This window comes from Emiliania huxleyi (genome assembly GCF_000372725.1).
Source record: "Emiliania huxleyi CCMP1516 unplaced genomic scaffold EMIHUscaffold_36, whole genome shotgun sequence".
NCBI lineage: Eukaryota > Haptophyta > Isochrysidales > Noelaerhabdaceae > Emiliania > Emiliania huxleyi.
This window is the reverse complement of record NW_005199274.1, coordinates 288,197-316,196: the sequence shown is the minus strand read 5'-3', so window position 1 is coordinate 316,196 and position 28,000 is coordinate 288,197. Positions and strand designations below refer to the sequence as shown.

Genomic DNA, 28,000 nt, shown 5'->3' with positions numbered 1-28,000 from the left:
ATGATAAACCTTTGCAGCTCAGACGAGGAGGATGAGCCGGTGGAGCAAATCGTGGCGTCGCGCTACTTCGGCGCGGACATCGACGACAGCGACGACGCGCCGCACGCTGCCGCCGATGCTGACAGCGACGCGACCGTGGACGACAGCGACGTCGAGGAGATCACACCGCCCGCCGCTGCGGGCAGCAGCACGGCACCACCAACGGCGGCCTTCCCACCGCCCGCCGCTGCGGGCGGCAGCGCGGCGCCACCAACGTCGGCCTTCCCACCGCCCACAGCAGCCGGCAGCAGCGCGGCGCCAGCCGGCAGCAGCGCAGCGCCGCCAGCGTCGGGCTTCTTCTCCTCCCTCCTTGAGGAACACGGCGGCCTCGTGCGCACCCGCCGGCCGTTCGAGCCGATGGCGCACCAGCTGGACGCGGCCGCCTTCTGCTCCTCGCGCCCGTCGGTGTACTCGCTGGTCCACGAGCCGGGCCTCGGCAAGACGTGCTCGACGATGCTGGTCTACGCCGCGCTCGAGGCGCAGGCGCGGCGCGAGGGGCGCGCGTGCGGCCGGCTGCTCATCTCGAGCCCGGCGGCGGTGCTGCAGCACTGGGCGCGCACGACCACCGAGTACCTGCGCGTGCGCTCGCGCGAGGTGCTCTGCACGTCCAAGGCGGGCGACGTGACGGCGGCCGCGCTGCGGAACGCAAAGGTGATCATCCTCACGCGCGACTGCGTGACAAACATCTTCAAGCGGTGCCACGCCTGGGTCGAGGAGCACCACGAGGTTTCGATGCCGAACGGCGGGCGGCGGTGGGCCGGTGCCGCGCCTGCGAGCGTCTCTTCACAGGTGCAGCTGTGAACAGGCGGCCGGCGGTGGGTGGGCGGGTGGTCGCCGCGCGGCGCAAAGGCGCCTCTCTTCGCCTCTCTCGAGCAGGACGGCCTCGAGCTGCTCTCCATCGACGAGGCCCCCCCCCTGCGCATCCCGCGGCGAATCAACGATGCTACTCCTGCTTCACTCGTGATGAATGAGGTAGGCCCACATCCTGCGCAACCCGCGGACGGCGGGGGGCGCAGACAAGCCGCCGCACGTGGTGAAGCGCCCGTCGTCTGACAGCCCCGCGCTCGTGATCAGGCGTGGTGCGAGGCGCACCACCGCATCGCGCGGACGGCGCGGCTCCGCGGCATCCGCACCGCCTCGCCGCGACCTGTCGTGGACAGGTCCGCCCGACGTGTCCCGGACATGTCCCGCAGGCATCTGCACCGGCACGCCGATCTGCAACAGCCCGCGCGACGCGGCCGGCCAGATGTACGCTGTCTGCGCTGGGAGCCCGCTCGACAGCGAGAAGGAGTGGCTGGAGAAGGGCGTCAAGGGCACAGTCAGCACGCGGACGGCGGCGCTTTACCGAGAGACGCAGCACCGCGTCACCGAGGAGGTGCTCAAGCGGCCGCCCCTTGAGCCCACGTCCACGACACGTCCATGACACGCCCACGACACGCCCACGACACGCCCACGACACGCCCACGACACGCACACGACACGCACACGACACGCCCACGGCACGCCCACGACACGCCCACGACACGCCCACGACACGCCCACGACACGACACGTCCGTGCCACGTCCATGCCCCGCCCCGCAGGTGCTCAAGCTGCCGCCGATGCACCGCGTCGTGCGCCACTTCCACATCCGGCTGCGCCCGGCCGACGCGAGCGAGTACATGTGCGAGTGGGAGGTCATGAGGCGTCTCCGCGTGCAGATGAACGCGGACGCGCGAGGGCGAGGCGCCCTCCTCCTCCTCCTCTCCTCGCGCCGCTCTGGTCGACGACTGCTCATTGCTAACGAATCAGCCCCTCAGGCGCGCTCCTCATCGCGCTGCTCGCTAAGTTGCAGAAGGCGCGCACCGCCACGGCCACCGCCCCGCCCGCCCCTCGCCGACCAAGCCGCTTCCCCCCTCCGCGCAGCTCCGCCAGCTGATCGTCAGCCCTCGGCTCTACGCGGAGGGTGCGAGCGACGCGCGGCCTCGACGCGCTGCCAGGACACGTCCACGACACGTCCTTGGGACATGTCCTGCAGGCGCGAGCAACGCGCGCGGCGACGCGGCCAGCGCGATTGCGGCCGGCGGCTCGGGCTTCCTCGACGCGCTCGCCAGTCTCGTGGCGGAGATTGCGCCGCGCCACCCGCGCTTCGTCATCGTGGCCGAGAGCGTGGGCATCCTGCAGATCTGCGTCGCGCTCGTGCGAGCCGCGGTGCCGCTGGAGCGGCACGGGACGACGGCTCCCTCTCCCAGTCCTCCAGTGGTCCATTCGTTCGTGAGGTGCCGCTGGAGTGGCACGGGACGTACGATGGGTCCCTCTCGGGGCAGCGGCGCGATGCGCTCGTCAAGGCCAGCTGCACCTCCACTGAACCCCCCCCCTACCCCTCACCTCCACCCACCGCCCCCTCCTCCGACTCGCCCCCTCCTCCGACTCGCCCCCTCCTCCGCCCAGCCCGCCGCCGCCCTCGCCGCCGCCGCCCTCGCCCCCCCCCCCCCCCTTCCCTCCCTCCACCGCCGCCCTCGCCTCCCCCGCCCCCCTCTCACCGCCGCGCTCGCCGTCCCGCCCTCGCCTCCGCCGCCCTCTCCCAGGCCTTCCTCGGCTGCAAGTCGGGCGTGCTCGGGCTGTCGCTCAAGGCGGGTGGCGTCGGCCTCAACCTGGTTCCGGGCGTCACGGCGATGGTGATGCTCTCGCAGTCCTTCAGCCCCGCAGACACGCGCCAGGCCTTGGACGCGGCCCCACCGGCCCTCTCGAGCGATCTCGGGTGATCTCGGGCGATCTCGGGCGATCTCGGTTGATCTCGGGTGATCTCGCGCCAGGTCGAGAAGCGGATCCACCGGTGCGGACAGACGTCAGAGGCGGCCACCCCCCACCCCCCACCCCCACACTCGCAAGTGGCCGGCGCCCGAGATGGCCCGAGATGGCCCGAGATGGCCCGAGGTGAACCGAGGCGAACCGAGGCTGCGCGAGATAGGTATCCATCTACCACCTGCTCGCGCGCGGTTCGCCAGACTGGGCGCTGACCAAGGCGCGCGCGACGAGCCCGCGCTAGAGATCACCCGAGATGCACCCGAGATGCACCCGAGATGCACCCGAGATGCACCCGAGATGCACCCGAGATGCACCCGAGATGCACCCCAGATCACCCGAGATCCGCCCGAGATCCGCCCGAGATCGCCCGAGTCAGGTGCACGAGGACAAGCTCGCGCTCGAGGCGGGTGTCGTGAACGACGACTGGAGCGGCGTCTCCGCTGACAAGTGCTGGCGGCAGGCTGGCAGGATCGCCGACCTGTGCGCCGCCGTCGACCCGGCCACAGGCAACCTGATCGAGTCGTCGGAGCCGCCGCCGCCAAGGCAGGGTGGCGCCGCCAAGGCAGACGCGGCGGGGGCAGCGGGAAGCAGCAGCGGTGGCGGCGGTAGCGATAGTCGAGGTGGTGGTGGAGCGGCGGCGGCGGCGGCAGCGCAGCAGCAGCAAGCGCGGGTGCGTGTTCCTGCCGTCGCCCCACCGGCCCCGCCGGCGCGAGTGGTGCCGTCGCGCTTCTTTCCCGTGGCGGTGGATGATGGCGACGACGACGACGACGACGCGTTGGTGGGGCTGCCACCGCCACAGCAGCAGCCGCCTCAGGCTCAGCCAACACCGTTCGCGCCGCCGTTTGCTGCCGCTAAGCCACCGTGCCGATTTGGCGCCAGTTGCTATCAGACCAACCCGGTGCACCTAGCACAGTACTCTCACCCCGCGCGGCAGCAGCCGCTCCCGCCGTGCAAATATGGCGCCAGGTGCTACCAAACCAACCCCGCACATTTGGCCAGGTATTCGCATCCGCCGCGCAGCAAGCGGGATGAGCCTGAGGGTGGGTTCTGAAGTGTGTGTGTGTTTGAACAGTACGTCTTTGTTTGCATAGTAAAGAGTACCACCGTACGGTCTGTCGTACGTGGAAAGAACACACAATAAACGGCAGCGAGGCGAGGGTGAAGGGGTAAGGGGCACAGTGTGGGGCACCCGGGCAGAACCGAGAACCTTGACAACTTCTGATCTCCATCTCCCCTTGATCCTTGTACACAACATTCTACGTACGCTCTGAGCCTCTGACTGAGCCGAATCATTTGCTTGGCTCCTGTGCGCCATTATGATGTATCAAGTCAGTCCTCACGACTCCGCCTAACGAAGCTCTGGCTGAGCAAGTGGCTGAGCCGCGAAACTTCCTTGGCTCGCGCCAATTGGCGCCTCTGCTTGGCGGTCCGTATTCGCCGAAGCTTCTCGCTTTCCCGTGTGCTCCTGTCAGGAGCCAAGACCTCTTGTGCGAGGTCGTCAAGCTCAAAGATTTTGCACCCTTCCACTTTGCCGTCCTCCCACCAGCCCAACTGCATTGTCTTATCCTTCCGTTGGTCACGCTCACGTCGGGCGACCTGAGCTTCTCACGCGCCTCCTCACGAGTGCACATTGCCCATTCCTCCTGCAGCGACTGAATGAGCGCGCTGGGCGCGCCGTACACTGTCGCAACGCTCGCGCGCGGTGATATTTGCGCCAGCCCGCCTTCCACAGCCACGGTGTCGGTCGGGCAAGGCGTGTTCGCGAGACCCTCGGCGGTGGCGGTGCGCAAGGCGAGCCACGCCTCAAAGCTTGTCCAGAAGCGGGATTGGTAGCCGCGATCGAGGAGGATAAGGACGGCGCAGCCAACGTACAGCGTCGACATGTTCTTCAACATCCATTTTAACGATGCGTCCTCGAGCCGCGTGCGCCGGCACTCGCGTTTGCGTGTCCCCTCGTCCTCCGCAGCGGTTGCTGTCGCATACGTCCATAGGATGTTCCTAGGGGTCCATAGGATGTTCCTAGGGCTCATCACCAGGGAGTGTTGTGGCATGCACCAAAAGTCGAACCACACGAACTTGAGCTCGGGATGACTGTCCCTTCGCGATCAAGTCGAGTTGCGCGCATTCGGCATCTTCGCCGCGTCGGGTGCGTCGGCAATCATCCAGCGGTGGCTCACCGCGAGGTATTCTTGCGCATACTCGCCACGGAAAGCATCTGCCTCGTAGATCTCGCGCCGCATCAGCACGCCCGCCTTCTTGAGAGCACGAAAAGTGAGGTTGGACGCGGCGATGGCACGCGCGAATGCAGGGCCCTCCGACTTGCACGTCGGTCAACAGCCGCATCAGCTTTTCCCTCTCGCTCTCTTGAGGGCTGGAAACCCATCTCTCAAGTGAACGTTGCCTGTGATGTGAAGCTTTGGCGCCGCGCCATCTCCTGCCGGGTGCACCTTCCCCGTTGGGAGCGAGCTCGTCGCCTCTCTGACTTGCTGCAAGCGGGCAAAACACCTGCTCAAGGTCGTCGTGGGCGTGCTCGCGTCGAGATACTGGGCGAGGAACTTTGAGCGCCTGTTGCCACCGCTGTTCGAACCAGAGCTCGGACTTTTCTTCCTCTGCGCCCGCTGCCTCGCCGATAGCCTCTGCGAGTTCAACGACAAAGTCGGCGGGCACGAACCAGAAGGAGCAACATTTGCGTTCCTCCTCGGCTTCGTTGCTCTTCTTTACTGCGGGGAGCCCCCACCACTGCTCGATCTTCTTGACGCTGATGTTGACGATGCGCCGCCATGATAATAGCACAGCTAGCGTCAGCCCAAAAGTGGCTGATACCACGATGGCGATGATCAGCCCGGCGGAGTTGGACGATGGATCAGCAACATGGCGGCGTCGCTCCACCCGTGGAGTACACCAGAGGGGCAACCTGTTTCCATCGCTGCGCGAACGAGCAGGTGGCGCACGGCGCCCACTTGCCGACGGTCACGAGCTGCCCCGAGGCGTCAACATTCTTGACATCGTAGACGACGCCTACCTGCCGGTCGCCACGGTATGTATTGGCTCCATACACACCGTTCGAGTCTCCGGTGTGGAGATCGATGAGTCCCGTCACGCCCTCGAAGCTGACGCGCTCCATTAGGGCGGCGATCAGCTCGGCGCCGACGATGGCGCTCTTCTGCTGGAACCTCGAGCAGATCGTGGATCGCGTGCGCGAGCGCATACACGGCGTCGTATTCATATGCGGCCCACTCCGAGATGCTTGTCGCGTTGAACCCGGCGCATAAGAGCTGCGTGCTCGCATTGCCGTCGTGGTCCTGCGCCCACACATACGAACCTCCTTCGTCATCCAACTGCAAATTGCAGCTGCCGGGGGATGTGGCGTCGCTCGTCGACGGCATTGCGCGCAACCGCGTAAGAAAATTGTGGTACCTCGTGCCACTCGGTTCTGCGGCGGTCGTCCCAAAGAAACCCTGTGCAATGCGCTCGCGCTGCGTCGCACTGGGCGCGAGCTCAACGCTGTCGAACGTCTGCGGCTGTGTCACAGCATCGGCTCCGAGCCACAAGTAGCCAGGGTCCAATGCCGGCGGAGTACGCTTCGGCGAGGAAGCGGCTGGCGTCCACCTGGCATATGATCGACGGCGCGATAGCGGCCTCAGTGTGCCGTCTGAACCCTCAAGCTGCACGGTGTGCACAAGTGGGATGCCACCAGACTCATACCACCACTCGAAACGGAGGCCGGCGACCTGGAGGAAGCGGCCATGAGGTGCCGACGGCCGTCACGGCGGCGAGCCCGGAGATGCTCACCTCGAGCACCGCAAACAGGTCGGCCGCACTCAGCCGTACGATTGTCACCTCATTCTGGAAGGGCAACATCTCGACAAGCTCCTTCTGAGAGACGGCGCCCGTCAGCGCTGCGCGAATCATCCCTCCATTCGCGCGCGCATTCCGTCTGTGCCGACCAAGCGCGCGCGAGTGCCCGCGTCCTCTGGCGAAGAGCAGTTCAGCATCACCTCGCGCACGCTCGCGTCGTGCAGCGCGCCGCCCGTGCTCAAGGTTAGCGTGGCGTGTAGCACGTCTGCCCTTGACGTCTGCAGTGATCCAAAGCTCCACCGACTAGTCTGCAACCGTCGCTCCGAGCATCGTCAGCACAGCGAGCCATAAAACCCATCTCGCGTCGGCTGGGAAGTCCGGCGAGGCGGCGCCGGTCAAAAGCCGTTACAGTTGGAAGAAAAAATATGCAACCCTGAGAGGGCCACTCTCAAGCAGGTTCGGTTGTTGCGTCGGGAAGTCGGGTCGGTGTGAAATACACATTATTATGATTCGATCGACGATTCGAGTTTGAGACACGTTCGAGACACTTGAGACCACTTTGAGACACCTTCGCGCTAGCTGCTCAGTTCGCTGCACGTCTCGTCGCGCTTGGCGGCGCGAGCGGCGGAGTGAGAGGCGCCTGTGCATGCGGCCGAGAGGCGCCGTCGTCATGCAGGAGCCGGCGCGTCGAGCAGGGCCAGCACCGGCAGCGCGGCCGTCGACAAGGTAGCGACAAGGAAGAGAGCGGCGCTTTCGGCACAGGGCTGACGAAGAGAAAAGACGCCGGCGGCGGGCGGAGGCGATCAAGGCGCGAAGAGGGCCAGGTCACGGCGACCTCGCCGGACGGCGCGGCGAGAGGATCTGGCTGGCGGACGGCGATAGGTGGTCGGCGAGCGTCGAGCACTCTGTGGCCAGACTCAGATGCTTACAAGAGGGTGTCGGGTGAGGGAAAGGGCTGGCCCACCGCGGGTAGGGTTGCCGTGCGTGTGGTAACACTGTTTGAAAGGTGATGTTCATCTTCACAGCAGTGCCTGAAATGAGTTCTTTTTGCGGGTCTCGCAGAGCGTCTAGCGAACGAAAGCTGAGGAAGAAACAAAAAGAAAGCGGGATAAAGCGAGAGCCAGAGCCGGGTCCATCCTAGAGAGAGCGACGAAAAAATTTTTTGCGCGTGACACGCCTTTCGGTCACTTGAGAGCGGCCTTCAGGGCATCGAGGTGATATGGCGAACAAGGTTGGGGCAGCAAAAGAATTCTACTGGCAGCAAAAGAATTTTACGTGTAGTGAGCGCACGGGCGAACCGCAAAAGCTGGACCAGATCGCACACACCGACAGTCGAACCCCCTGTTCCCAACCTGTGGCAGCTTACCCTCTGGCACCGTCGTTGCGAATTCCTGCATGCCTCACGAGCTGCCGTTTGCCTCCCTGAGCGAGGACGCGGCTGCCGCTGTGCGCGAGCGGCAGCTACGGCGCAAGCAGGCCAAGCTCGAACGGAAGCAGCAAGCGCGAGTTGCCAGAGCGAGCAGCATCACGCACTTACAATCTGCAGGCGATGAGTCCACGAGTGGCTCGTACAGCGACTGGATCTCCAAGGCACAGTACTTTGAGGCGGTGCCGGCGGGCTTGTTCCTCCCGCCCGGCGGCGCGACCATTGACGCCGTGCGGCGGGTGCTAGACGCGTGCGACGCGGAGCTGAAGGAAAACAACTACTTTCTCTTTGGGTTTGGCTCGAACGAGGCGTGGGATCCGGCCTTCAACGCGCGGCTGCTGTACGAGGGCTTCTTCACCATCACCGCTCGCCTGCTCGGAGCCGGCACGGAGCCTCTCCCGCTGCCAGAGCTGCAGCCGTACTATGGTCAGCTCGGGACGCCCATAGCTAGCGATCTCGATCGCACCGGGCCCATTCGCGAGATCCGCGTCCGTAGGCGTGGTCTGCTGGCCCGCCCTGCTCGCCAGCTCCTCCGCGAGGCGCGCGAGACTGCCCGAGAGGCTAGGAGAGACTGCGACTGGTCGGCGAGGCGCGTCTTCCGAGAGCTGGCCCGGCTCCCCGAGAGAGCACGACCCGAGATGACGCGAGATGACCCGAGATATGACGCGAGATCGTCAGGCGCGTCTTCCGCAAGCTGCGCGCCGGCACCGGCACCCGCGCGAGCGGACTGCGGCTCGTCGTGAGCCGCGACCCGGAGGCCAGCTGCGCGCGCCTCGAGAGGCACCGGGGCAGCCGTGAAGAGCCGGCCTCCTCTTCTCCACACGCATGACTTCTCGTCTTCTCGCGCAGGTACCAGGCGGAGCGGCACGGCTCGAGCTGGCTCACGCCGCGCTACCTGCAGATGCTGCTCGCTGCGTCGCGTGACCCGCGTCTCAACTTCTCGCTGCACGCGCTCGAAGCCTAGATGCAAAGCCACACGTGCACGTACACGAGCGCTCGAGAGCAGCGCGTCCTCGGGCTGGCGTCCGCCCGTACCACCGCCGCTGCAACACGGCCATCTCCACGCACTCTTTTCCCGCACCCACTACGCAGGCCGTCGAGCTGCGCGGACGAAGGGAGGAGTGGGGGGAGGAGCAGGGGGAGGAGCAGGGGAGGGAGCAGGGGGGGGAGCAGGGGGGGGAGCAGGGGGGGGAGGAGCAGGGGGGGGAGGGGGAGGAGGAGGAGGAGGTGCTCGCAGGCGAGGTTGGCTTCTCGGTCGGTCGGGTCTGCGCCTCGCCTCTGCGGCGGAGCCTTCCTGGAGCCTTCCCGCAGCCCTCTCGGAGCCTCCCCTCTTAGGTGTACACTTCGCTCTCTGGATGGACCGCGGTCTGCACCGCACATGGCCCCGACACGTCCACGACACGCCCCCGACACGCCCCCGACACGCCCCCGACACGCCCCCGACACGCGCACCCTCGCACGACCGCGACACGTCCCCGAACAGCTCCACGAGACAGCCCCCGACCCATCCCCCGACACCTCCCCAAACACGTCCCCGACACGTCCCCCGACACGTCCCGCAGGTCCGCACCGCCGGGGCTCACGGCACCGCGCAGCTCGTGCTGCTCGGCCTGTGGCTGCGACAGCGCGGCTACGCTTTCTGGTCGCTCGGGCGCCGCCGCTCGCGCGATGGCGGGGCACAACCGCGAGATCGCGCGAGATCACCCGAGGTGGCCCGAGGCTTAGGCACTGCTACTCGCCCGAGATGGAGTACAAGCGCGCCCTCGGCCACCGCATCTACCCGCGCCGCGACTTCCTCGCCCTCCTCGCCCGGCACCGCGGGCCCCACGACCTCCCCCACGACCTCGGCGGCGGCGGCGGCGATGCCGGTCGCGACGGCGCGCCGGGCGCGGGCGGGCTTGCGACCTTGCGTGAAGGCGACGAGGTTCGCGGTGATCTGCTCTTGCTCGGAGTGCACGGGGGCGATTGCGGAGGGTGACGTGCACGTGGGCATTTGAGGTTGAGCCAACCCACGGCCGCGCCGCGTGACCGCCACGCGCCAGTCCCGTGCCGAGTGTTGACTGTTGTGCGAGAGGGAGTTTTGTAAACTACGACTCGACGTCTGGACAGAAGAGTAAAGCTCTAAGAGAGAGAAAAAGAAAAGGAAGAGGTCAAATACCAAAAATAGACCATATAGTTATAGACACCACGACGACGCGAGCAACAGCGGGGCAACGGCAAGACCCCATTGTGGGTCGTGGGGGTTTGGCCCTCTCACTGAAAACCCCGTGCGGATTGAGATTCGAGTGAAGTCATCCGCGCACCACCACCCTTGGCAGCACAAAGCCGCGCCAGATGTCCGCCAGCTCTGGAGCCGCTCCCTCGCGGCTGTCGAAGCGCTCCTCGTCCCAAGCGATTAGGTAGCCCAGCCGCATCACCTCGACAGCCCGCTTGCGAGCCGCCTCCGGGAAGAGCTCGTGCGACTGCGGCGACCACTCCTCCGCCTTGAGGACCAGCCTGCCCACCTCCACCGCCTCGGCCGCTGGCTGCAGGTTGGCCGGCCTGAGGGAGGGCAGAGGCGTGGGGTGTGTCCAAAGAGAGGATCCGGCGAGTCGGGGAGAGACCATTGCAGTGCGCGCCTCAGTGCGAGTGCCTTGGCCTCGCCCGCCACGCGCACGCCGAAGCGGGCCGTCGAAGCGTTCGCTGAGACGACGACGCCGACCTCGCCGTTCATCGAGGGCCGCGAGACGAGAGAGTGGATCGTGACGGTGGAACCGACTGCCGCGGCGGTCGGATCCGACTCGCTCCACGAGCAGAGGACGCGCGCCCGCTCGAGGGCAGAAGGCGCGCCGGCGAGCGGGTCAGCGCCTCCACGCAGCAGCGCCCGCGCCCGCTCGACGGTGAGCGCCTGCGGAAGAGGTGCAATGGGCGTGAGGACAGCGCGCTCACGCCTTCGGCCGCTAGTCTCGGGCACGCCTCGAGGTGCTGGAGCGGCGTCCAGCCGCGGCTGGCGACCAGCCAGGCGGCGAGGTCGGCGTGGCCTTCTTCGGTTGCAATCTCCTCGGGCGTGCCGAGGGGCGTAGCGGCGCGGGAGGCGCCGTAGGAGGAGAGGAGCTTGGCGACCCTCGAGGTGGCCGTCCTGGCACGCCATGTACAGCGGGGTGACGCCTTCCTCATCGGCCTGGTCGATCGCTGCGCGGGCCTCGTTGAGCAGCCGAGCGATCTCGAGGTGGTTGTTCTGGCACGCGACGGAGAGCGGCGTGGCGCCGTCGTTGCGGGCTTGGTCCATCGCTGCGCCGGCCTCGAGGAGCAGCCGGACCATCTCGAGGTGGACCTCCTCGCACGCAATGAACAGCGGCGTGGCGCCAGTGCTGCGGGCTTGGTTGACCGCCGCGCTGGCCTCGAGGAGCAGCCGGGCGATCTCGGGGTGGTTGTTCTGGCACGCCATGAACAGCGGCGTGGAGCCGTCGTTGCGGGCTTGGTTGGGCGCAGCGCCCGCCTCGAGGAGCAGCCGGGCCATCTCGAGGTGGCCCTGGTGGCACGCCAGGAACAGCGGCGTTGCGCCATCCTCTGTAGCTTGGTTGATCGCCGCGCTGGCCTCGACGAGCACCCGGGCGGTCTCGAGGTGGCCCATCTGGCACGCGAAGAACAGCAGCTTGGTCGACCGCCGCGCCGGCCTCGATGAGCAGCCGGGCGATTTCGGGGTGGTTGTTCTGGCACGCCATGAACAGCGGCGTGGTACCGTCGGACCTGGCTTGGTTGATGTCAGCGCCAGCGTCGCGCAGCAGCCGGGCGCACTCGAGGTGGCCCTCCTGGCACGCGACGTACAGCGGCGTGGCGCCGTCCTCCAGAGCTTTGTTGATGTCAGCGTCGGCCTCGAGGAGCAGCCGCACGCACTCGACGTGGCCCTCCTGGCTCGCCATGAACAGCGGCGAGAAGCCTCTGGCGTCTGCTTGGTTGACCGCCGCGCCAGCGTCGCGCAGCAGCTGGGCGATCTCGAGGTGGCCGTTCTCGCTCGCGATGTACAGCGGCGTGCAGCCTTCAGCGTCTGCTTGGTCGGTCGCCGCGCCAGCCTCGACGAGCGACCGGGCGCACTCAATCTGCCCCTCCTGGCACGCGATATACAGCGCGGAAGCGCCGCCGCCAGTCGTCGCCCCGACGCTCGCGCCGCCTTCGAGCAGCAGCCGCACCGCCTCGGCTTGCCCGTGGCGAGCGGCCCAGGTGAGCAGCGTGTCCTGCTTCTCGGTGTCGTGCCGCGCGTCGAGCTGGGCCGCGAGCGACGTGCCGCGCGTCCACCGCCCGGAGAGGAAGGCGCGCAGCGAGGCCAGGTCGCCCCGAGCCAGGTCAGCGAGCTGGGTATGGCGCCGCTCAACACGGTACATGCCCAGAAAGAAGAATTCTGAGTGCCCGTGCCTAGTGTCGTGCGAGGAGACTCGAGGGAAATTCTTTTGGTCTCGCTGGGGCTTGCTTGCGCGCTGGCATCGCACGGGAGGCTTGCCCTCTCTCTGGCCCGGTGCGGCGACGGCTCAAAGCGAATCGAATGGATCAGTCGGCCGCCGTCGATGTCACGGACGCCGTCAGCCGCATCGAGGCGGCAGCCGCCTCCATCCCTATCCACGTTGCCCGGCGTCCGGGGCCAGCGGCCGCCGAGGTCCTCGCCAGGGCATACGAGAAGGCGACCGCCGGCACGAGTACGTGGTATCGCACCGGCAAGCGTGCCCTCCACCAGCCGCAGCTCGAGCGGTTCGTGGGCGAGCTGACGCACTACCTCGACAACGTCACCGCGATTGTGGAGCTGGGCGCTGGGAAGGGCCTCCTTGGGAGGGTGCTGCAAGACGTCAGTGCGATCTCTCGGGGTGACAGGGGTGCGCTGCCGCTAGTCGCCATCGAGCAGCGGGAGTGCCCCACCTACGACTCCCGCGAGCACGACGTGACCAGGCTGAACGGCACGTCGGTCGCCCAAGGCTTCGTCCTCGACGACAAGATCCCGCACGGCGCGCTGGTGATTGCAAAGCACTTTTGCGGGAACGCGTCCGACGAGGCTGTCCGGCTGATCCTCGCCAGCGAGCGGGTCGCCCTCGCCGCCCTCGCGCCGTGCTGCCACCCAGCCATGCAGTGGGATGCGTTCTGCGCGCGCGAGGCCAAAGGCCCGCTCGGCGCCCTTCTGACGGAGGCGCACTTCCCCGTCCTCCTCGACCTGATCGCCCTCTCCCGCCACGGCCGGGGCGGCTCCTCCGGCCGCGACTGCAAGCGCTGGGAGTCGCTTCAGGCCCTCGGCGCAAACAGCTGCTACCGCGCTCTTCCGGGACCTTTCCCGGACCTTTCCCGGAGCCTTCTTGCAGGCGCTCGGCGCCGACAGCTGCTACCGGGCCGGCCGTGCGGCGCGGGTCGTCCTCGAGGCGGCGCGGCTGCAGCAGCTGGCGGCCGCCGGCTTCTCGACCGCCCTCGTCGAGTACGTCGGCAGCGGGACGGCGCCGCCACACCGCCGTGCTGCCGAGCCGGGCCCGGGCCTGGCCGGAGCCTTGCCGGCGCATCACCATAGGCGCCAGACAACCTGATCCTGCTCGCCGCCCGGCCGAGCAGCTCCCTCGAGCGCGGTCTCGGCCCGCTCATCCAGACGCCGCGCCCGAGCGGCCTGCACCTGCCGCCGAGCGGGGTGGTGTTGCACACCGCCGCAAAGGGCGCCTCGCAGACGGAGCGGCTGGCGGAGTACCTGCAGGAGCGGCGTGGGCGCGGGCAGAGACCGAGGCGGCAAGGCCGGCACAGACAGAGAGAGTGTGTGTGCGAACAGGAGCTGCGCGAGCGCGGCGAGCGCGCGATCGAGTCGGTCGAGATGCACACGTTGGAGCTGGCGCCTGCCGACCACCCGAGATGACCCGAGACTTACCCGAGACTTACCCGAGACTTACCCGAGACTTACCCGAGACTTACCCGAGACTTACCCGAGACTTACCCGAGACTTACCCGAGACTTACCCGAGACGACCCGAGATGACCCGAGACTTACCTGAGGTGACCCGAGATGGCCCGAGATGACCCTAGACGACCCGAGATGGCCCGAGATGGCCCGAGATGACCCGAGATGACCCGAGATGAGACGAGATGAGTCGGTCGAGACGCACACGCTGGAGCTGGCCGAGTCACCCCCCCCCCCTTCCAGCGGGACTTTCTCGGAGCCTTCGCGGAGCCTTCCTGCAGGCTCCCTCGGCCGGCGGCGGCGCCAGCACCCTCGCGCCGTGCGTGGTTGCGGGCGGGGAGGCGGAGGCCGTGCTCAAGGCTCTGATGGCGTCGGAGGTCCTTTGCCGCTCGATCGACCAGATCACCCCGTACGACCGCTCGGCTTGCGTCGCCCATTCCAGGCTTTCGGCGGAGGCGGACGCGGCGGCCGTCGTCACGGCGCTGCCCGCGACACAGCCCTCGACCTCTCCCGGACATGCCTCCGTGACGCGTCCTCGACGCATCCAGTGCAGGCGCTGCCACGCGACAGCCTCGCCGGCCGCGGGCAGGTCCTTCGGATGAACTGCGTCCCGCGCAGCCTAGAGTGGTGCGTGGCGTGGGGGGAGCTGCGCCGCCTCCTCCGTGCCCTCCCTACTCGTAGACCTTGGCTGAGCTTGCCGACAGGTGGGTGGCCGGGGAGCTGCATCGTGCCGGCGCGGCGGTGTCGCCCTCCGCCTTCAGCCACACGCTCTTCGTGCTGGCGAGGCCGCCCCCCCCCTGCGGGCGGGACACGCACATTGTCTTCTTCGCGAGTGGCAGCTCTTCTCTCTCCTCTAGGCTTGGCGCCCGCGCGGGTCGGGCGACGCCGAGCGGCTCTTGCTCACGGGAGGGCCGTATAGCAGGGACCTCATCGACCTGCGCGCTTGGCGCGAGAAGGCGCCGGCTAGGACGGAGATTCTCTCGGCGACTCTCGGCGATTCTCGGCGATTCTCGGAAAATCTCGACGACTCTCGATGACTCTCGGCTAATCATCGCGACGATTAGGTGTCTGCCGCCGCCGGGCTTCCGCACTCGAGGATCGCCGCGCACGTGCAGGAGGTTGCGGAGAGGCACCCGCGGTGCGACCCGAGGGGGAAGCGGATCGGCGTCGTCGCCACCTCGAAGGGGTCGGCCGAGGGGCGCGCCTATGAGGCGGTGCTGTCTGCGCTGCATGCCACCGTGGACGTCATCCCGGAACGCACCGCCGAAGAGTCCGGGGCGGCGCCAGCGAAGCACGCATACGACATGCTCATCGTGGCCATCGATCGCGGGGATGTGCCGGCGGTGGCCGCCACACACCGCGAGCTGCTGAAGCCGGACGGCGTGCTGTGCGCGCGAGCAAAGCTTGGGGCGCAGGCGCGCGGGCGGCGGATCACGGAGCAGCTGCTGGCTTCGTGGCGCAAGCACGCCTTCCCGACGCCGACCGTGCGGCACCTTCTCGCCGACAAGGAGACTGATAGAACCATAATCGTTGAGCTCTGAGGCGATTTGTGTGATAAAGAGAAAATGAAAACGGTAGATCGGCCCCCACATCAACAAACATGTCAACGTACTCTCCCCTGACACGCATGCGCCATGCGCGAACGCGTGGATTGCTGTGCGGCGACACGCATGCGCGCGCGAGTGTGCGTGCGTGGAGTAGCTACGCGGTGAACGCCGCCTTGCTACTCACATGAACAAGCCGGGAAGCTTCTCGGCGATGGGCTCTCGGCATATCGGGCATATCCCCGCCAGACCGGCACGGCCCGGGCCAAAGTTGGCGGCGCACCCCTCGCAGAGGCAGAAGTGTTTGCACGGGAGCAATGCGACGGACTTTCGGCCGTCATGACACACGACACACTCGTCGGCCTGTGGCTGCGCCTGCGCCTGCGCCTGCGCTGCCCGCGCTTGAGCCTGCGCGCGCGCTGCCTGCGCCTGCGATGCCTGCGCTGCCCGCGCTTGCGCTGCCTGCGCTTGCGCTACCTGCGCTTGCGCTGCCTGCACCTGTTGCCACAGTTGCGCCTGCCTCTGATGCATGAGTTGCTGTAGCTGCCATGACGGCAGCTGCAGCTGCCATCGCTGCTGCTGGTGCTGCTGGTGCTGCTGGTGCTGCTGGTGCTGCTGGTGCTGCAGCGGCGGCGGCGGTGGTAGAGGCACCGCTCGAGTTACCACTTGCGTCACCGCTGCAGCGAAGCGTTGCTGCTGCTGCTGCTGCTGCTCCGGCAGCTGCTGGAGCCGCTGCGCCTGCTCCTGTTGGACTTGCCGTCGTTGTGGCTGCTGCGGCGGCAGCGGCTGTTGCTGCGGCGGCAGCGGCGGCGGCGGCGGCTCCATGGGGAAAGGTTGTTGCTGCTGCACTGCGGACGACTGCTGCTGTGACATGACCTCGCGCGGGGCTGCGACGGCGGCTCCGCCACTGCCGTCGCTGTTGTCCTTGGCGCATGCCTCAGGCAGCCCCTCAGCTCCATTGGACGCGGCATCCACCTCTGTGGCGGTCACCTCTGTGTCCTCCACCAGCGTCGCCTGCGGCATCACCGAAGCCGCCGGCAGCAAAGCCACGGCCTCGGCTCTCGCCTCCTCCGCCACCACCGCTAGCACGATCATCGGTGATTCGCCCGAGTGGCGATCGTCGCCGCTGCTGCCGCTGTTGCTGCCACTACCGTCGCCGCCGCTGCCATCACCGCTGCTGTCATCGCTATCGCTGCCGTCGCCGCTTCCGCCGCCACTGCCGCTGCTGTCGCCGCCGCGGCCGTCGCCCTCGTCCTCATCGCTCGAAGAGACCGAGCGCGCGTGAGCGTCGTAAAGCCACCTTGGCAACGCCGGTCTTGCTGCGGCGGGCGTCTTGCCGTACGCTCGCTGCGCCGATTTGGTAGAGCCGTACTTGTTGTGCGAGTAAAGCCAGTACACAGCGCCCGCAGCCGGTCCCTCCTTGCGCCTTTTTTCCGTCCGCGTCCAGCCGACCTGCGGAAGCGTAACCGCGATGCGCCTCCAACAAGCCTCTGGCACAGCGAGCTTGCGCTGGCGCAGACGAGACACGTTCATGTCGATCCCGAGCGCTACCGCTGCCCTTGCAAGGGAGTCCAAGCCCCTGCCGCACCAAGGTAGCGGGGCCGCGTCGCCACCAAAGCTGAGAAGCAGGGGCCCTCTCCGCCTCCTCTTGTCAGGAGCCCGACCGACAATTCGCACGCCGGCGTTGTACGCACCTTCGCCGATCAGCTCGTCGATGAGGAGCCTGTCGATCACAGCAGTAGTGGTGCAGTCGCCGGCCTCAACCACGCTCGAGTGGTGCAAGGCTCGTGGTGGCGCCTCAGAACGACCCCAGTGCGAGAGTATGTGCGAGGAGTGCGCTGAAGCCCAGGCTCCATGCTGCTCGAGCCGCTCCGGAGCCTTACGCTTGCGCGAGCCCCCGCAGCAGCTGATCTCGCAAATGCCGCTGTGCCTGTCCGGCAGAGTGCAGCCAAAGGTGCCGCATCGCGGCTCGTCCGTGATCGGCTGCTGAAACCAGAATTTGTTGATATCGCTCCTGCGAGCCGCGTCTTGGCTCGCCTCGCGGTCGGTCGTCTGGCTGCCAGTCGAGCTGCCAGCAGCCGGAGCGGCGGGCGGAGCGGGCGGAGCAGTTGTAGCGGGCGGAGCGGGCGGAGCGGGCGGAGCGGGCGGAGCGGCCGGTCGGGGGGTTGTGGCTGCCGCCGCGGGCGGGACGGCGGCGGTGTCCACCTCGGGCGTCGATGGTCGGTCCTCGCACGCGGAAGCCTCATCATCGTCTGCTGGTAGCCCTTCCGCAAGCTCCTCCTCGGTCGACAGAGACGAGTCAACGCCCAAGCGAGCTGGAGTTGTGCTGCGTGTAGGCAAGGCGACGGTGGCGGCAGCCTCGTCATCGGACGGCACACGGTCGATGACATCTGCCGGCTGCTGCTGCGACCCTTCCTCGATCGCTGCGACCTGGTTCCCCGGCGCCTCGGATGCATCGAGCTCCATCCCGTCGGCTGGCTCCCCTTCCGCCCCTCCTCCCACAGCAGCCTCGCCAACGCTGCCGCCCCCGCCTCCATCGCCTCCACCGTTTCCGCCACTGCTGCTGCCCCCCACGAAACCGTCACCGCTACCTCCTCCCGAACTGCCACCGTCGCTACCGCCTCCTGCTCCGCCGCCACTGCTGCCTCCCGCGCCGCTGCCACCGTCACCGCCGCCGCCGCCGCCACCGCCGCCGCCGCCGCCGCCTGCATCGGAGTCGAGCCGCCGTCGCTTTTTCTTTGGGCGAATGCGCACATTGAGGTCGTACGTATCGGAGCCGTCGCGCGCTGAGAGAGGCGTACCATGCACTCGCAACGAGTGGAGCACTGTGTCGGGGCGCAGGAGCAGTTTCCACTTGCCGTCCTGCGGGTGCTCGAACTCAAGGAAAGAATCGATGCTTTCGACGCACACTTGCTCGATGAGGTCTTCTTTCAGCTTGTCGAGGGATTCGTTCGTAAAGTCACCTTCTGGCATCCGCTCTTCGGCCTCGGCGACGGGCTCATCCATATCCATCAGCGCAACCTTTACGCAGACGTAGGTCGGTCGTGGCTGTGGCAGCGGCTGCGGCTGCGGCTGCGATGGTGGCTGAGGCGATTGCTGCTGCGGCGGAAGATGCTGCAGCAAGCGCTGCTGCGGCTCAAATGGTGATGCTGATGGCTGATAAGGCAGCATCGCTGCTGTCGGGGGCGACTGTGGCAAGCCCTGCGCTCCGGCAGTAACGATGATCGGTGCTGTGGTTGCACCAGCTGCCGCCTCTGCCTCATCATCCGGCGCCAGCCCCGGCGCCACCTTCAGCGACTCCTCGGGCGGCTCCTGCGCAGCCTCGCCCTCTGCAGCGGCCTCGTTGCCCCCCACGGCTGCCAACGCCTGCGGCACCACTCCCGAATGCCTCTCCATGGCCTCGTCACCCTCCTCGTCTGGCGACTCCTTCAGTGCCTTCTTTAGCGCCTCCTCTGGCGCGTCCTCCACCGCCACCTCCGCCTCCGCCGCCGCCGCCGCCGCCGCCGCCGCCGCCGCCGCCGCCGCCGCCGCCGCCGCCGCCACCTCCTCTTGTGCCCGCGCCTCCTCTGCCTCTGCCGCCACCTGCTCTTGTGTCCGCGCCTCCTCTACCTCTGCCGCCGCCTCTATGGCCTCCGTGGCCGTCGCCTCCCCCGCTCTCAGCTTCTCGCACTTTGGGCAGTACCAGTCTCCCTCGGGCACCTCGCATAGCGCCGGGTCAAGGCAAAATGTGTGGTAGGAGGCGCCGCAACTGCTGCCGTCGCAGAGGAGCATTTTCTTCTCATAGTTGGACCGGCCACAGACGCGGCAGCACTCATCGTCCATCGGAACCGCCGGAGCGGCCACAGTGCTGGCGTTGGTACCACGGCCCTGGTGCCCTCCAAAGCTCTTCCCGTTCGGGAAGTCCCTCTCCTCCTCCGCCTCCGCCTGCATGCTCTCGCCGTTCTCGAGCACCTTGGAGCCAACATCACAAGCGCCAGGGTGGTGCAGTGGCAGCGAGCACCCGCGCATCCCGCATTGACGCCACGGCAAGTGGATCTCAGCCGCCTGAGCCGCCACGCTGTCCTCGATGTGGGAGCCCCCCGCCTCTGGCGCGTCCGACCCAGCTACAGTGTGCGCGTTTGAAGACCGCTGCGCGGGCGCAACCAAAGGAGGCAACGCCAGGTGACCAGCGGCCGCCGTCATGCCAGCATCCTGGTCCGCTTGCTTGTAACGAAGCCGGCGGGGCAACGCGTGGTCGTCAACCTTGTACGTTCGCGCCCGCGACTCCGGTGGCGGCGGCGGCGGTGGCTCCTCGACCGACGCTGCGCGCACGAGCTCCTTGAGGTCGTCGAGCGTGGTGACGCTGTGGCGGTCAACCCAGAAGACCAGCCACTGCACAATGCGCATCTCCCGGAGATCATGGCAGGGGAGTGCTGGCGGCTTGCCCTTCTTGTCCCACCGCGCCTTCAGCTGTGCCAACTGCTCAGTTGTCATCGAGAAGAGACCCGCCAAATTGGCGACGCTGCACGAGTTGCCACCAATTGAGGCCCGAGGCGCGACAATCACTTTCTGTAGGAACCCGATGGCGCAGTAGAGTTGGTGGAGCCAGATGCCATCCTCGTGGCACGTGGGAAGTGCAATCGCCTGTTGCACAAGCGCGGGCTGCATCTGCCCCCGTGCGCCCAGGGAGCAGATGCCGGCAAAACTGTGCAGGCGCTTGCGACTCGCTCGTTGAGGTCTCGAAGAACCCCCCCCCCCCCCCCCCGCGCGCTGCTGACCTCCTCTACGGTCCGAAATAGCGCATCGCCTCTACAGCGCACGCAGTCCGTCACGCGCCGGATGTAGAGGCTAGAGCTCTGCGTGCTTGTTCCGTGAAGAAGAACATAACATCGCTCCTGGAGGGTCTCGTCTGTGGGCGAGATGTGTCATGTGTGTGGCCTTGCGGAAGGCTAGCTCAAAAAAATGCATTGCGCCCCGGGACGTGTCCCGGGGTTCCCGGGCGACGGGCGCGAGTCGTGGCCGGCGCGCGAGTCGTAGCTCCAACCATGCCTCCTCATCAAAACCCCGATGGCGAGCCCTGCTTCTATAGCGGGGATGCTCAGGCCAGCGCGTGGTACTTCTGGTCCCTCGATACCCAGGGGCGGTCGCATGCTGAGGGCTGCGCGCAACAGTGGCAACCACAACGGCCACCGAACGGGCCATCGTGCGATTGCTGGAACCGCGCCTGCATTCAAGGGAAGGTATGGTTCGCAAGCAAGACTAGCGATCGCCCGCGACGAAAATGGATGGACGAGAAGGCGCAGCAGTACGGCGGCCAGCCGCGAAAGTACTACACTGGCCACCCGCCCCTCCCGATGGTCACCCGCTTCAACGCCAATGCAGAGGCGCCTCCTGCAACTGCCTCCAACACCAGTGGAGCAGCGAGCTCGAGCTCGCCTGCAGTGGCGCCCGCATCAGCGCCCTCCGGTGCCGTACAGCAGGATGGTGGCGGCTTGGAGCCGGAGTGGGATTTTCTTGCCTTCCGCGGACGCCGGCCAGCATTGTGCGTCTCAAGCGGAAGCAGCAGCATCCGCAGCACGCCACCGCGGTTGACCATGGCTGCCGAGGATCTAGACCCGTCGCGCGTGGCCGCCACCATCGCGTCCGTGCTACTCGGCATCGAGGCGAGCGCACGCGCAAGCCAGACACCGCAGTCGCGGCCGCTGCCGCCAACGCAGCCACCACTGCTGCCGCCAGAGGTGCTGTCGCTCTCCGTCGAGCTGGTTATGCTCACAGAGAGCCAGCCCGACCTTGCCGCCTCGGCATTGCTCCTTTCGTTGGGCGACGACGGCGTCGACCCGGGCCTGATTCGGGCGGCGCTGGACCGTCGCGAGGAGACGCTGCGGCGCAGTCTCTCGCTCGAGGAGAATGCAGCGATGGGCACTTGGGCAACCGTCTTTGAGCGGCTGCCTCTGCGCGGAGACATCGTGCCCGTCTGGTCGCACACCGACGAGACGGGCACCTACGCGTGCATCCGCCTAAAGCTGAAGCCCGCGCTGGTGCTACTCGGCCTCGAGCCCGCGCAGCGTGGCGAGCTGCAGCATGTCTGGCCGATCGCAGAGTGCCTCGCCAAAGCTGCGCATTACAACTACGCGGATCTGGTCACGCGCGTGCTCGCATCCTCGCCGCATCTGCTCGACTACCACGTCGAGCTGGGCTTGCCGCAGCGGGGCGCGTACGATTGCGCGCCCATTGGATTCGCGTGCATGGCACCGCTGAGCGAGGCGCAGGCGCGCACCGTCCAGGCCATCCTGGCCGCGGTGCAGAGGCGTGCGCTGCAACACGGAGTGGAGCCCTTCCACAAATTCAGTCCGGGGCTGGACCACGGGCTCTACTCGGCAGAGTTCAACGCGCTCCAGCAGTGCTTGAAGTGCGGCAACGCCGGCTGCGCACGGCTGTTGCTCGACGCCGGAGTGCCGGCGGACGGCGTCGACCCCGACCTCGCCGCCGCGCTCGACCGGCTGCAGCTGGGGGAGCGCCCTTCCCACCCCCACATTACCGACGACCTCGTGGCCGAGGCGATGGGGGTCTTTGGCGGCAACCACGCCATGGCTCTTGGCTATCTCGTCGGCAGGCTCCGCCTCGAGGACAGGCCCCCGCACGGTGGATGGGCGGCGCTGGACCCTGGCGGCGTCAAGGCAAAGGCGCTGCGAGACAAGCACACGGCCGACGCGCAGATCCGAGACTTGCGCAGCCAGATGCTCTTTGCCGAGTCGACACGGCTGCGCGAGGAGCTGCTCCGCGAGCAGCGTGATTGCGCGCAGAGGCGGGGCAACCTCCTGCTGGCGTTCGTGTGCAACCCCGACCACCCAAACCACCTCGACGACGCGCTTCCGCAGGCGCTCAACGACGCGCTCGCCGCCTCGCACGCCGTCCCCGCTTCGATCATCGGCGGCACGGCCTTCTCCTTCCGCAAGGACAAGTCCCAGCCCGTCCACTACAAGGTGCTGAAGAGGCGACAGGAGGCGCAGGCCGCCGACCGCGACTGCACCTTCGAGAGGCTCGAGGCCGAGCTGGCGGAGCGCAGCGCGCGGGGGAGGTCGCCTTGCTACTTCCTCTTCTCGGGCCACGCCAACTTGCACGACGAGGGCCGGCCAAAGCGGCTCGGCTTCACCGACTCGGAGGGCAACCTCGCACCGGCGGACAATGACCAGGTGGCGGCGCTGCTGGGCGAGCATGCGCGCACCCACCCGGGCTCGAGCGGCACGATCGAGCTTGTCGTGCTCAACGGCTGCGGCTCGTTGGATCTCGGGCTCAAGTGCCGCAGCCGCGGCGTGCCGGTGGTCGTCTGCTGGGAGACGGACGTGCAGGATGAGGCGGCCTACCTCTTCGTGCGCGGCTTTTTCCGCAGCCTCGCCGAGAGCCGGGACTTTGAAGTCGCATTCCGCGCCGGCAAGGCCGCTGTCCGGAGCAAGACGCGACTCGTCCTCGAGGGTGCTCGCACGAGGACGGTGCCCTTCTTTGAGCTCACCGCGCCCGGCCCCGAGCCCGCAAAGCCGCTCCCGAGTGGAAGCTTTGCGGCGGGCGTGCCGGCTATGCTGACAAAGTGACATTTCACTCACCAAATACTTCTCCGTCTAATTGCCTGGTACCACCGTCAGGCCACCTGTAGTATGCATCGTCAGTGTACGTGTAGAGAGTTGCAATTCGAATTTACGCGGGGTTTGAAACAGATCCTACCACACCCGTGAAAGACTGAACCAACCTCGGGTGGCGGCGGCCGACGAGCCGGAAGCATGTCCGGCGATGTGGCCAAATTCTCCGCCTGGCTGCACCAAATGCAGCACCCTGCCGAGTGCGGTCAGACAGTTGGCCACGTGCAGCGGCAGGAATACTTTTGGGGGCTCGGGCTTGGCGCACAGCTTGTCTCGCTCAAGTTCGGGCTGCTCGCGGCGCTGCTCAAGGGCCACGTCTACCACCTGCCGACCTCCCACTACACCAACCCGGTCGCCTGCCCCTCTCGCTCGTTCGACTGCTACTTTGAGCCCGCCTCCAACTGCACGCTGGCGACGCACCGCAAGGTCATCCAGGTCGGCATCCGTTGGTGCACTGACGTGCCCGAGGGTCGTCTGGGCAGCCTGGCCGGCCTCGCTGAGCCGCATCCGAAGGAGTGGTTCCACGCGCAGCTGACGGCCTTCCTCTTCCGCCCAAGCGTGGCGATGCGCTCCCTCCTCGTCGAGCTCTCGGGCTCACTCACCACCTCGGACCCGCTCTCAAACGCTTCGCGTACCGTCGCAGAGGCCGCGAGGGGCGAGGTGCCGACCGTGCTGTCCAGCGTGGACCCCGCCTTCGGGCAGCTCGCGGAGAGGGCGGTGGGCAAGCTAAATGGCAAGGGCAAGGGCAAGGGCAAGGGAAGGGGGGCGCGGCGGCTGCAGGAGGCGGCGGGCGGCGGCGGCGGCGGCGGCGGCGGGGTCGCCGTTTTTGACCCGGCCCGCTGCGTCGCCGTGCACGTCCGCCGCACAGACAAGTTCAAGACGCGGCGGTGAGAGACGGCTGGTTGTCGCGGGCGGCGGCTGCGGACGGCGCTCGCTCACACCTCCCGCTGTGTTTGGAACAGGCGAGAGGACCGGCTGCCTCCCAAGTCGTTTCCAGAGTACGCGCAGCTGTACCGCGGCTGGGCGTACTGGCGGCAGACCAGGCCGCCCGCCGAGCTGCAGCTGCTCGTCGGATCGGAGGACAAGCACACGTGCTCTCCTCTCTCCGCCCTCTGCTCGCGCCCGATGGGCGGTCTGTCTGACGGGTTGGCGATGGATTGCGCCGCCGCAGGTACTCCCTCTTCCCGCCTCTGGTCGCGCCGTCCGTCTCGTACTGGGTGCCGCCTCGCTTCTTCGTGATGGACATGTCCGAAGGCAAGACCTTCAAGTCGATCAACCAGGGCAACTCGCGCCTCGAGCAGGCCATCTCCCCAGTCTCCACATGCACATGCACAGTCTCGCCGCGTTTCTCTCTGCCTCCCCGCGGCTCCCCATGTCTGCTGCTGGTCGCCTTCATCCTGCGTTCTCTTCCTGCCTCCCCGCGGCTCCCCATGTCTTGCTGTTGTTCGCCTTCATCCCGCGCCCGAGCTTCTGCCAACCCCCCGGCACGAGCCGCCCGCCACCCTCCCACCCTCTCCCCGCCCCGAGCAGCTCTACGCCATCATGAGCTACCGTGCCACAGAGCGGAACCAGTCTGCAGCCGCGCTCGCCGCCGTCGCATCCTCCGACATCGACGCGGCGGGACTGCTCAAGGCGCGGGAGGGGGGGAGGGATGGAGGGGGGGGGGAGGGGGGGCGGGGAGCGACGGCTGCTCGCGGGGTGGGGAGCGGCGTCTCTTCACGCGCTGCCCCTGTGGAGTAGGACGAGGGGATGGTGCTCGTGGCGCAGATGATTCTGATGGGACGCTGCGCCGCCTTCATCGGCAGCTGCACCTCGTGCGGGCGGGCGCGCGGCGCGTGACAGGATTGCGACGAGCGGGGCACGGTTGCCGTAGGCTCGTACGCCTCCAACGTGGCGGTGCTCGTCCACGATTTGATGGCGCACAGCCGCCTCCTCGACGGCGGTCGCTTTCAGGTGTGAAACATGGCGGCGTGGCGGGTGTGAAGAGACGCCGTTCACGCCTCCTGGGCCGGCGGGCTCTTTGCAGGTGCTCGACGTGAACGGCCGGTCGTATTGCGGGTGCGGCGCATCGTTCTGCATGACGCTCGAGAAGAAGGCGTTGCGCGACCCGACGAGGAGTACGGAGGAGAGACCGCCGCCGCTGTCCGCCCTCAAGGGGGGTGGGCGCGCGTCTCGCTTCACGCGGGCGCCACTGTGAATAGGACATCGTCACCTCCTTCCACGCGTGACGGCTGCTGGGCTGCCGGTGCATTGTGGGTGTGACGCGGTGGTGCGCCGGTGAGCGCGTTGGTATGGCGTGTGCGATGGACGTGGCACGATGCACGCGGCACGGGCAGTCCGGGGGGCGGCGCGCCGGGAGGGGCATGCGGAGACGACGAGACGTTGTGTGATCTTCATGATGTGATGACCTGCAGTACGACAGAACTCAGAAGTGTCAAGTGAGTGTGGTGTATAGAGTGGTCAAAATTAGAAATAAGAAAAGAACGAAACTCGAAAGAAAAAACGGAGTCGGACATCCCACAAGCTGGGTCAAAATTTAGCCAAAGAGAGGACGCAGTAAACTAATTTCTCGTTTATGGTGTCACACTGAGCCCAGAGACATGCCTAGTTGTGTGCTGAGAACGGTGAACGCCCTTAGACTATATTCGTATATTAAGAGGGGTGAGCCTACGGATGTTGGAATAAAAACTTTCTGCTCCTTGTCCTGTTTTGGTAAATTCTGCTCCTTTGCAAAAAGCATAAATCGGGCTCTAACAGGCGTTCTCATCCTGGAAGGACATCTCGCGTCAGGACCGACTGGATACAGGCCGCCAGCCCGCCCTACAGCCCACCCACACCACCACCTCCCGCTACCTGCAAGCAGCTTCTATCACCACCGCCACCGATGGCACGAGCCGAGCCCTCGCTGCTCTGTGCCATCGCCAGTGCCTTGACTTGCTCACCGCCACGTTCGCCGCAGATATGCACTCCAACTTCGCGCTCCTCTCGCTCTTCGCCGGCGTGTTCGGCGCGCCGATTGAAAAGGCATCAAGCGTCTGCCCGTCAACTGGCACCGCATGTGCTGGCGTCTGCATCGTCAATGACTGCGCGGGCCTCACGTTGCACACGGTCAACCAAGGGTCGTCGAGCCACGTCATCCAACCTGGGTGCTTCACTTCCCTCGGTGCAGGCTTTCGCGTCATTGTTGGCGACAAGGACGCAGACGCCAGCACAGCTGGCTACACACTTTTCGAGGGCACATGGAAGGCTGGAGACGAATTTATGTACTGGGACCTGTCCGCCTTGAGCGGCTTCAACAAACCTGTGAAGATCGTGGCAGACAATGGCATCGATGCTGAGATCTCGTCGGCCAAGACGTGCGGTGGCGCAAACTCTGGCGTGTTCCCTTGCAACTACGGCCAAGACTGCGGGACCAAGGGCGATCACCCATACAACCCCATCTCGTGCCCGGGCTGCAATGAGCATTGCTGCGACCACGTCCCTTCCGACTCGGGCACCTGCGACCCGCAGGCCTTCAACCCTGTCCAGTACGCGCCTGTAGTCACCTTCTGCCCGGCTGCAAGCTTCTAGAATGGCAGGACCGGGGACATTGCTTCTCCTGTGTGTCGCTCTCCTGTGTGTGTCAAATGCGAGCACAGTGCACTGCTGGGGCACAGTGCGAGAAAGGGAGCCTAGAGCTGCGTTCTTTCTTCCGCTGCCTTAGTTAGGCGACGTCGCGCTCGACTGCGGGCAAGTCGGAGAGCAGCGAGTTGGAGCGGCTATGGCTTGTATGTAGCGTCACCCTGAATGAAAAAAAGAAAGAAACACATGCGGCCACAAACAACACCCAGAAGCCAATGATGAAATAAATGCACGATGCTCGATGGTAAAGGAAGGGAAGCCCTGTTGCGCTCGGACACTCCTCTCGTCACACCGACGTGCAGAGTCCAGAGACGAAGGTGCCTGCTCGAGATGTCAGCGTTCGTCTAACGATTGGAAGAGAGAGAGATTTCAATACCAAAATTTGAGCTAGTTGCCCGGGTCGTGGGACGTGGCTGTCGCACTGCGGCTGCGGATCTCATCAGACCGCGACCGAGCTCCGGCTCCATGCCCGTAATAAATAAATAGAGCAGAACCCCTGGTGGGATTAGGGCAGCAACCCGACGGGCAGACCCCGCCCCGCTCGGAGGGCGTGCACCACACAGCACACAGGGAGGTGCGTGCGTGTGCCCGTCGGGGCCGCCAGTTGCTTTAATTCTTTTTCTGTGTTAGTGCCAGTGCGAGCCAGTCCCGTGCCCAGTGTTGTGCGAGGCTTGATGCCCAAGTTCTTTTTCTCGACGGCGCGCTAAGCTCAGCCTGCGCATCTAACAACACCTGTGTATATGCCGGCTTGGTCCCCCTCTCCGCTGCCGCCGCCCCCGCCGCTCGAGCCAAGACCACCGCCACTGATCACCGGCACCGCGAGACGCGAACGCCTCCGGCGGCTTGTACGGGCGCCACGCCCTCCTCCCTCGCCACCGCCGCCGGCTCCGCCCATGCCGCCCATGCCACCGCATCTGCCTCCGCCGCCGCCCTTTCCGTCGCCCTCACCGCCCTCGCCGCCGCCACTACTGCCACCGCCACTAGCGCCACCGCCGCCACCATCGCCGCCGCCGAGGCTGCCGCCTTTGTCACCACCCCCGTCAGTCCCGCCTCCTTCGTCACCGCCACCCACGATGCCGCCACCGCCGCTTTCGCCGCCGCATCTACCTCCGCCGTTGCCACCGTCGTCACCGTCACCGCCGTCCGCTCCCCCCCAGCAGCCAATGCCTGCAGCGCCGCCGCCGCCTCTTCCCCCAGGCGACACCTACCTGCCCTCGGTGCGGTTTCAACTCGACCTCGGGCTCCTGCCAAGCCAGGCGCAGGGTCGGCCAGACGTG

General features: G+C 66.8%; 6 protein-coding genes across 6 annotated transcripts; 5 read left to right on the top strand and 1 right to left on the bottom strand.

The window, feature by feature from the left end:
- Nucleotides 1-2,783, top strand: EMIHUDRAFT_463951 (hypothetical protein; the record flags this gene model as incomplete). Its single annotated transcript, XM_005772362.1, has 8 exons — nt 1-799; nt 845-1,011; nt 1,114-1,162; nt 1,233-1,414; nt 1,623-1,876; nt 1,945-1,984; nt 2,057-2,229; nt 2,607-2,783. The coding sequence occupies 6 exons, from the start codon at nt 1-3 to the stop codon at nt 1,955-1,957; spliced, it is 1,464 nt and encodes a 487-aa protein (XP_005772419.1). The 3' UTR covers nt 1,958-1,984; nt 2,057-2,229; nt 2,607-2,783.
- A 5,236-nt stretch (nt 2,784-8,019) lies between these two features.
- Nucleotides 8,020-9,014, top strand: EMIHUDRAFT_102009 (hypothetical protein; the record flags this gene model as incomplete). The annotated part of the gene is made up of 2 exons (XM_005772361.1): nt 8,020-8,630; nt 8,900-9,014. The coding sequence occupies 2 exons, from the start codon at nt 8,020-8,022 to the stop codon at nt 9,012-9,014; spliced, it is 726 nt and encodes a 241-aa protein (XP_005772418.1).
- A 1,327-nt stretch (nt 9,015-10,341) lies between these two features.
- On the bottom strand, nt 10,342-10,763 carry EMIHUDRAFT_208735 (hypothetical protein; the record flags this gene model as incomplete). The annotated part of the gene is made up of 2 exons (XM_005772360.1): nt 10,342-10,591; nt 10,654-10,763. 2 exons carry the CDS (start codon nt 10,761-10,763, stop codon nt 10,342-10,344), a joined length of 360 nt encoding a protein of 119 aa, XP_005772417.1.
- Nucleotides 10,764-12,387: 1,624 nt separating this feature from the next.
- Nucleotides 12,388-15,486, top strand: EMIHUDRAFT_208734 (hypothetical protein; the record flags this gene model as incomplete). The annotated part of the gene is made up of 9 exons (XM_005772359.1): nt 12,388-12,405; nt 12,522-13,214; nt 13,372-13,485; nt 13,572-13,688; nt 13,821-13,856; nt 14,227-14,418; nt 14,499-14,534; nt 14,627-14,719; nt 15,061-15,486. The coding sequence occupies 9 exons, from the start codon at nt 12,388-12,390 to the stop codon at nt 15,484-15,486; spliced, it is 1,725 nt and encodes a 574-aa protein (XP_005772416.1).
- Nucleotides 15,487-21,062: 5,576 nt separating this feature from the next.
- EMIHUDRAFT_102006 (hypothetical protein) lies at nt 21,063-24,941 on the top strand (the record flags this gene model as incomplete). The annotated part of the gene is made up of 5 exons (XM_005772358.1): nt 21,063-22,958; nt 23,337-23,989; nt 24,065-24,193; nt 24,274-24,415; nt 24,843-24,941. 5 exons carry the CDS (start codon nt 21,063-21,065, stop codon nt 24,939-24,941), a joined length of 2,919 nt encoding a protein of 972 aa, XP_005772415.1.
- A 1,122-nt stretch (nt 24,942-26,063) lies between these two features.
- EMIHUDRAFT_208729 (hypothetical protein) lies at nt 26,064-26,672 on the top strand (the record flags this gene model as incomplete). The annotated part of the gene is made up of 1 exon (XM_005772357.1): nt 26,064-26,672. One exon carries the CDS (start codon nt 26,064-26,066, stop codon nt 26,670-26,672), a length of 609 nt encoding a protein of 202 aa, XP_005772414.1.
- Between the last annotated feature and the right edge of the window lie 1,328 nt (nt 26,673-28,000).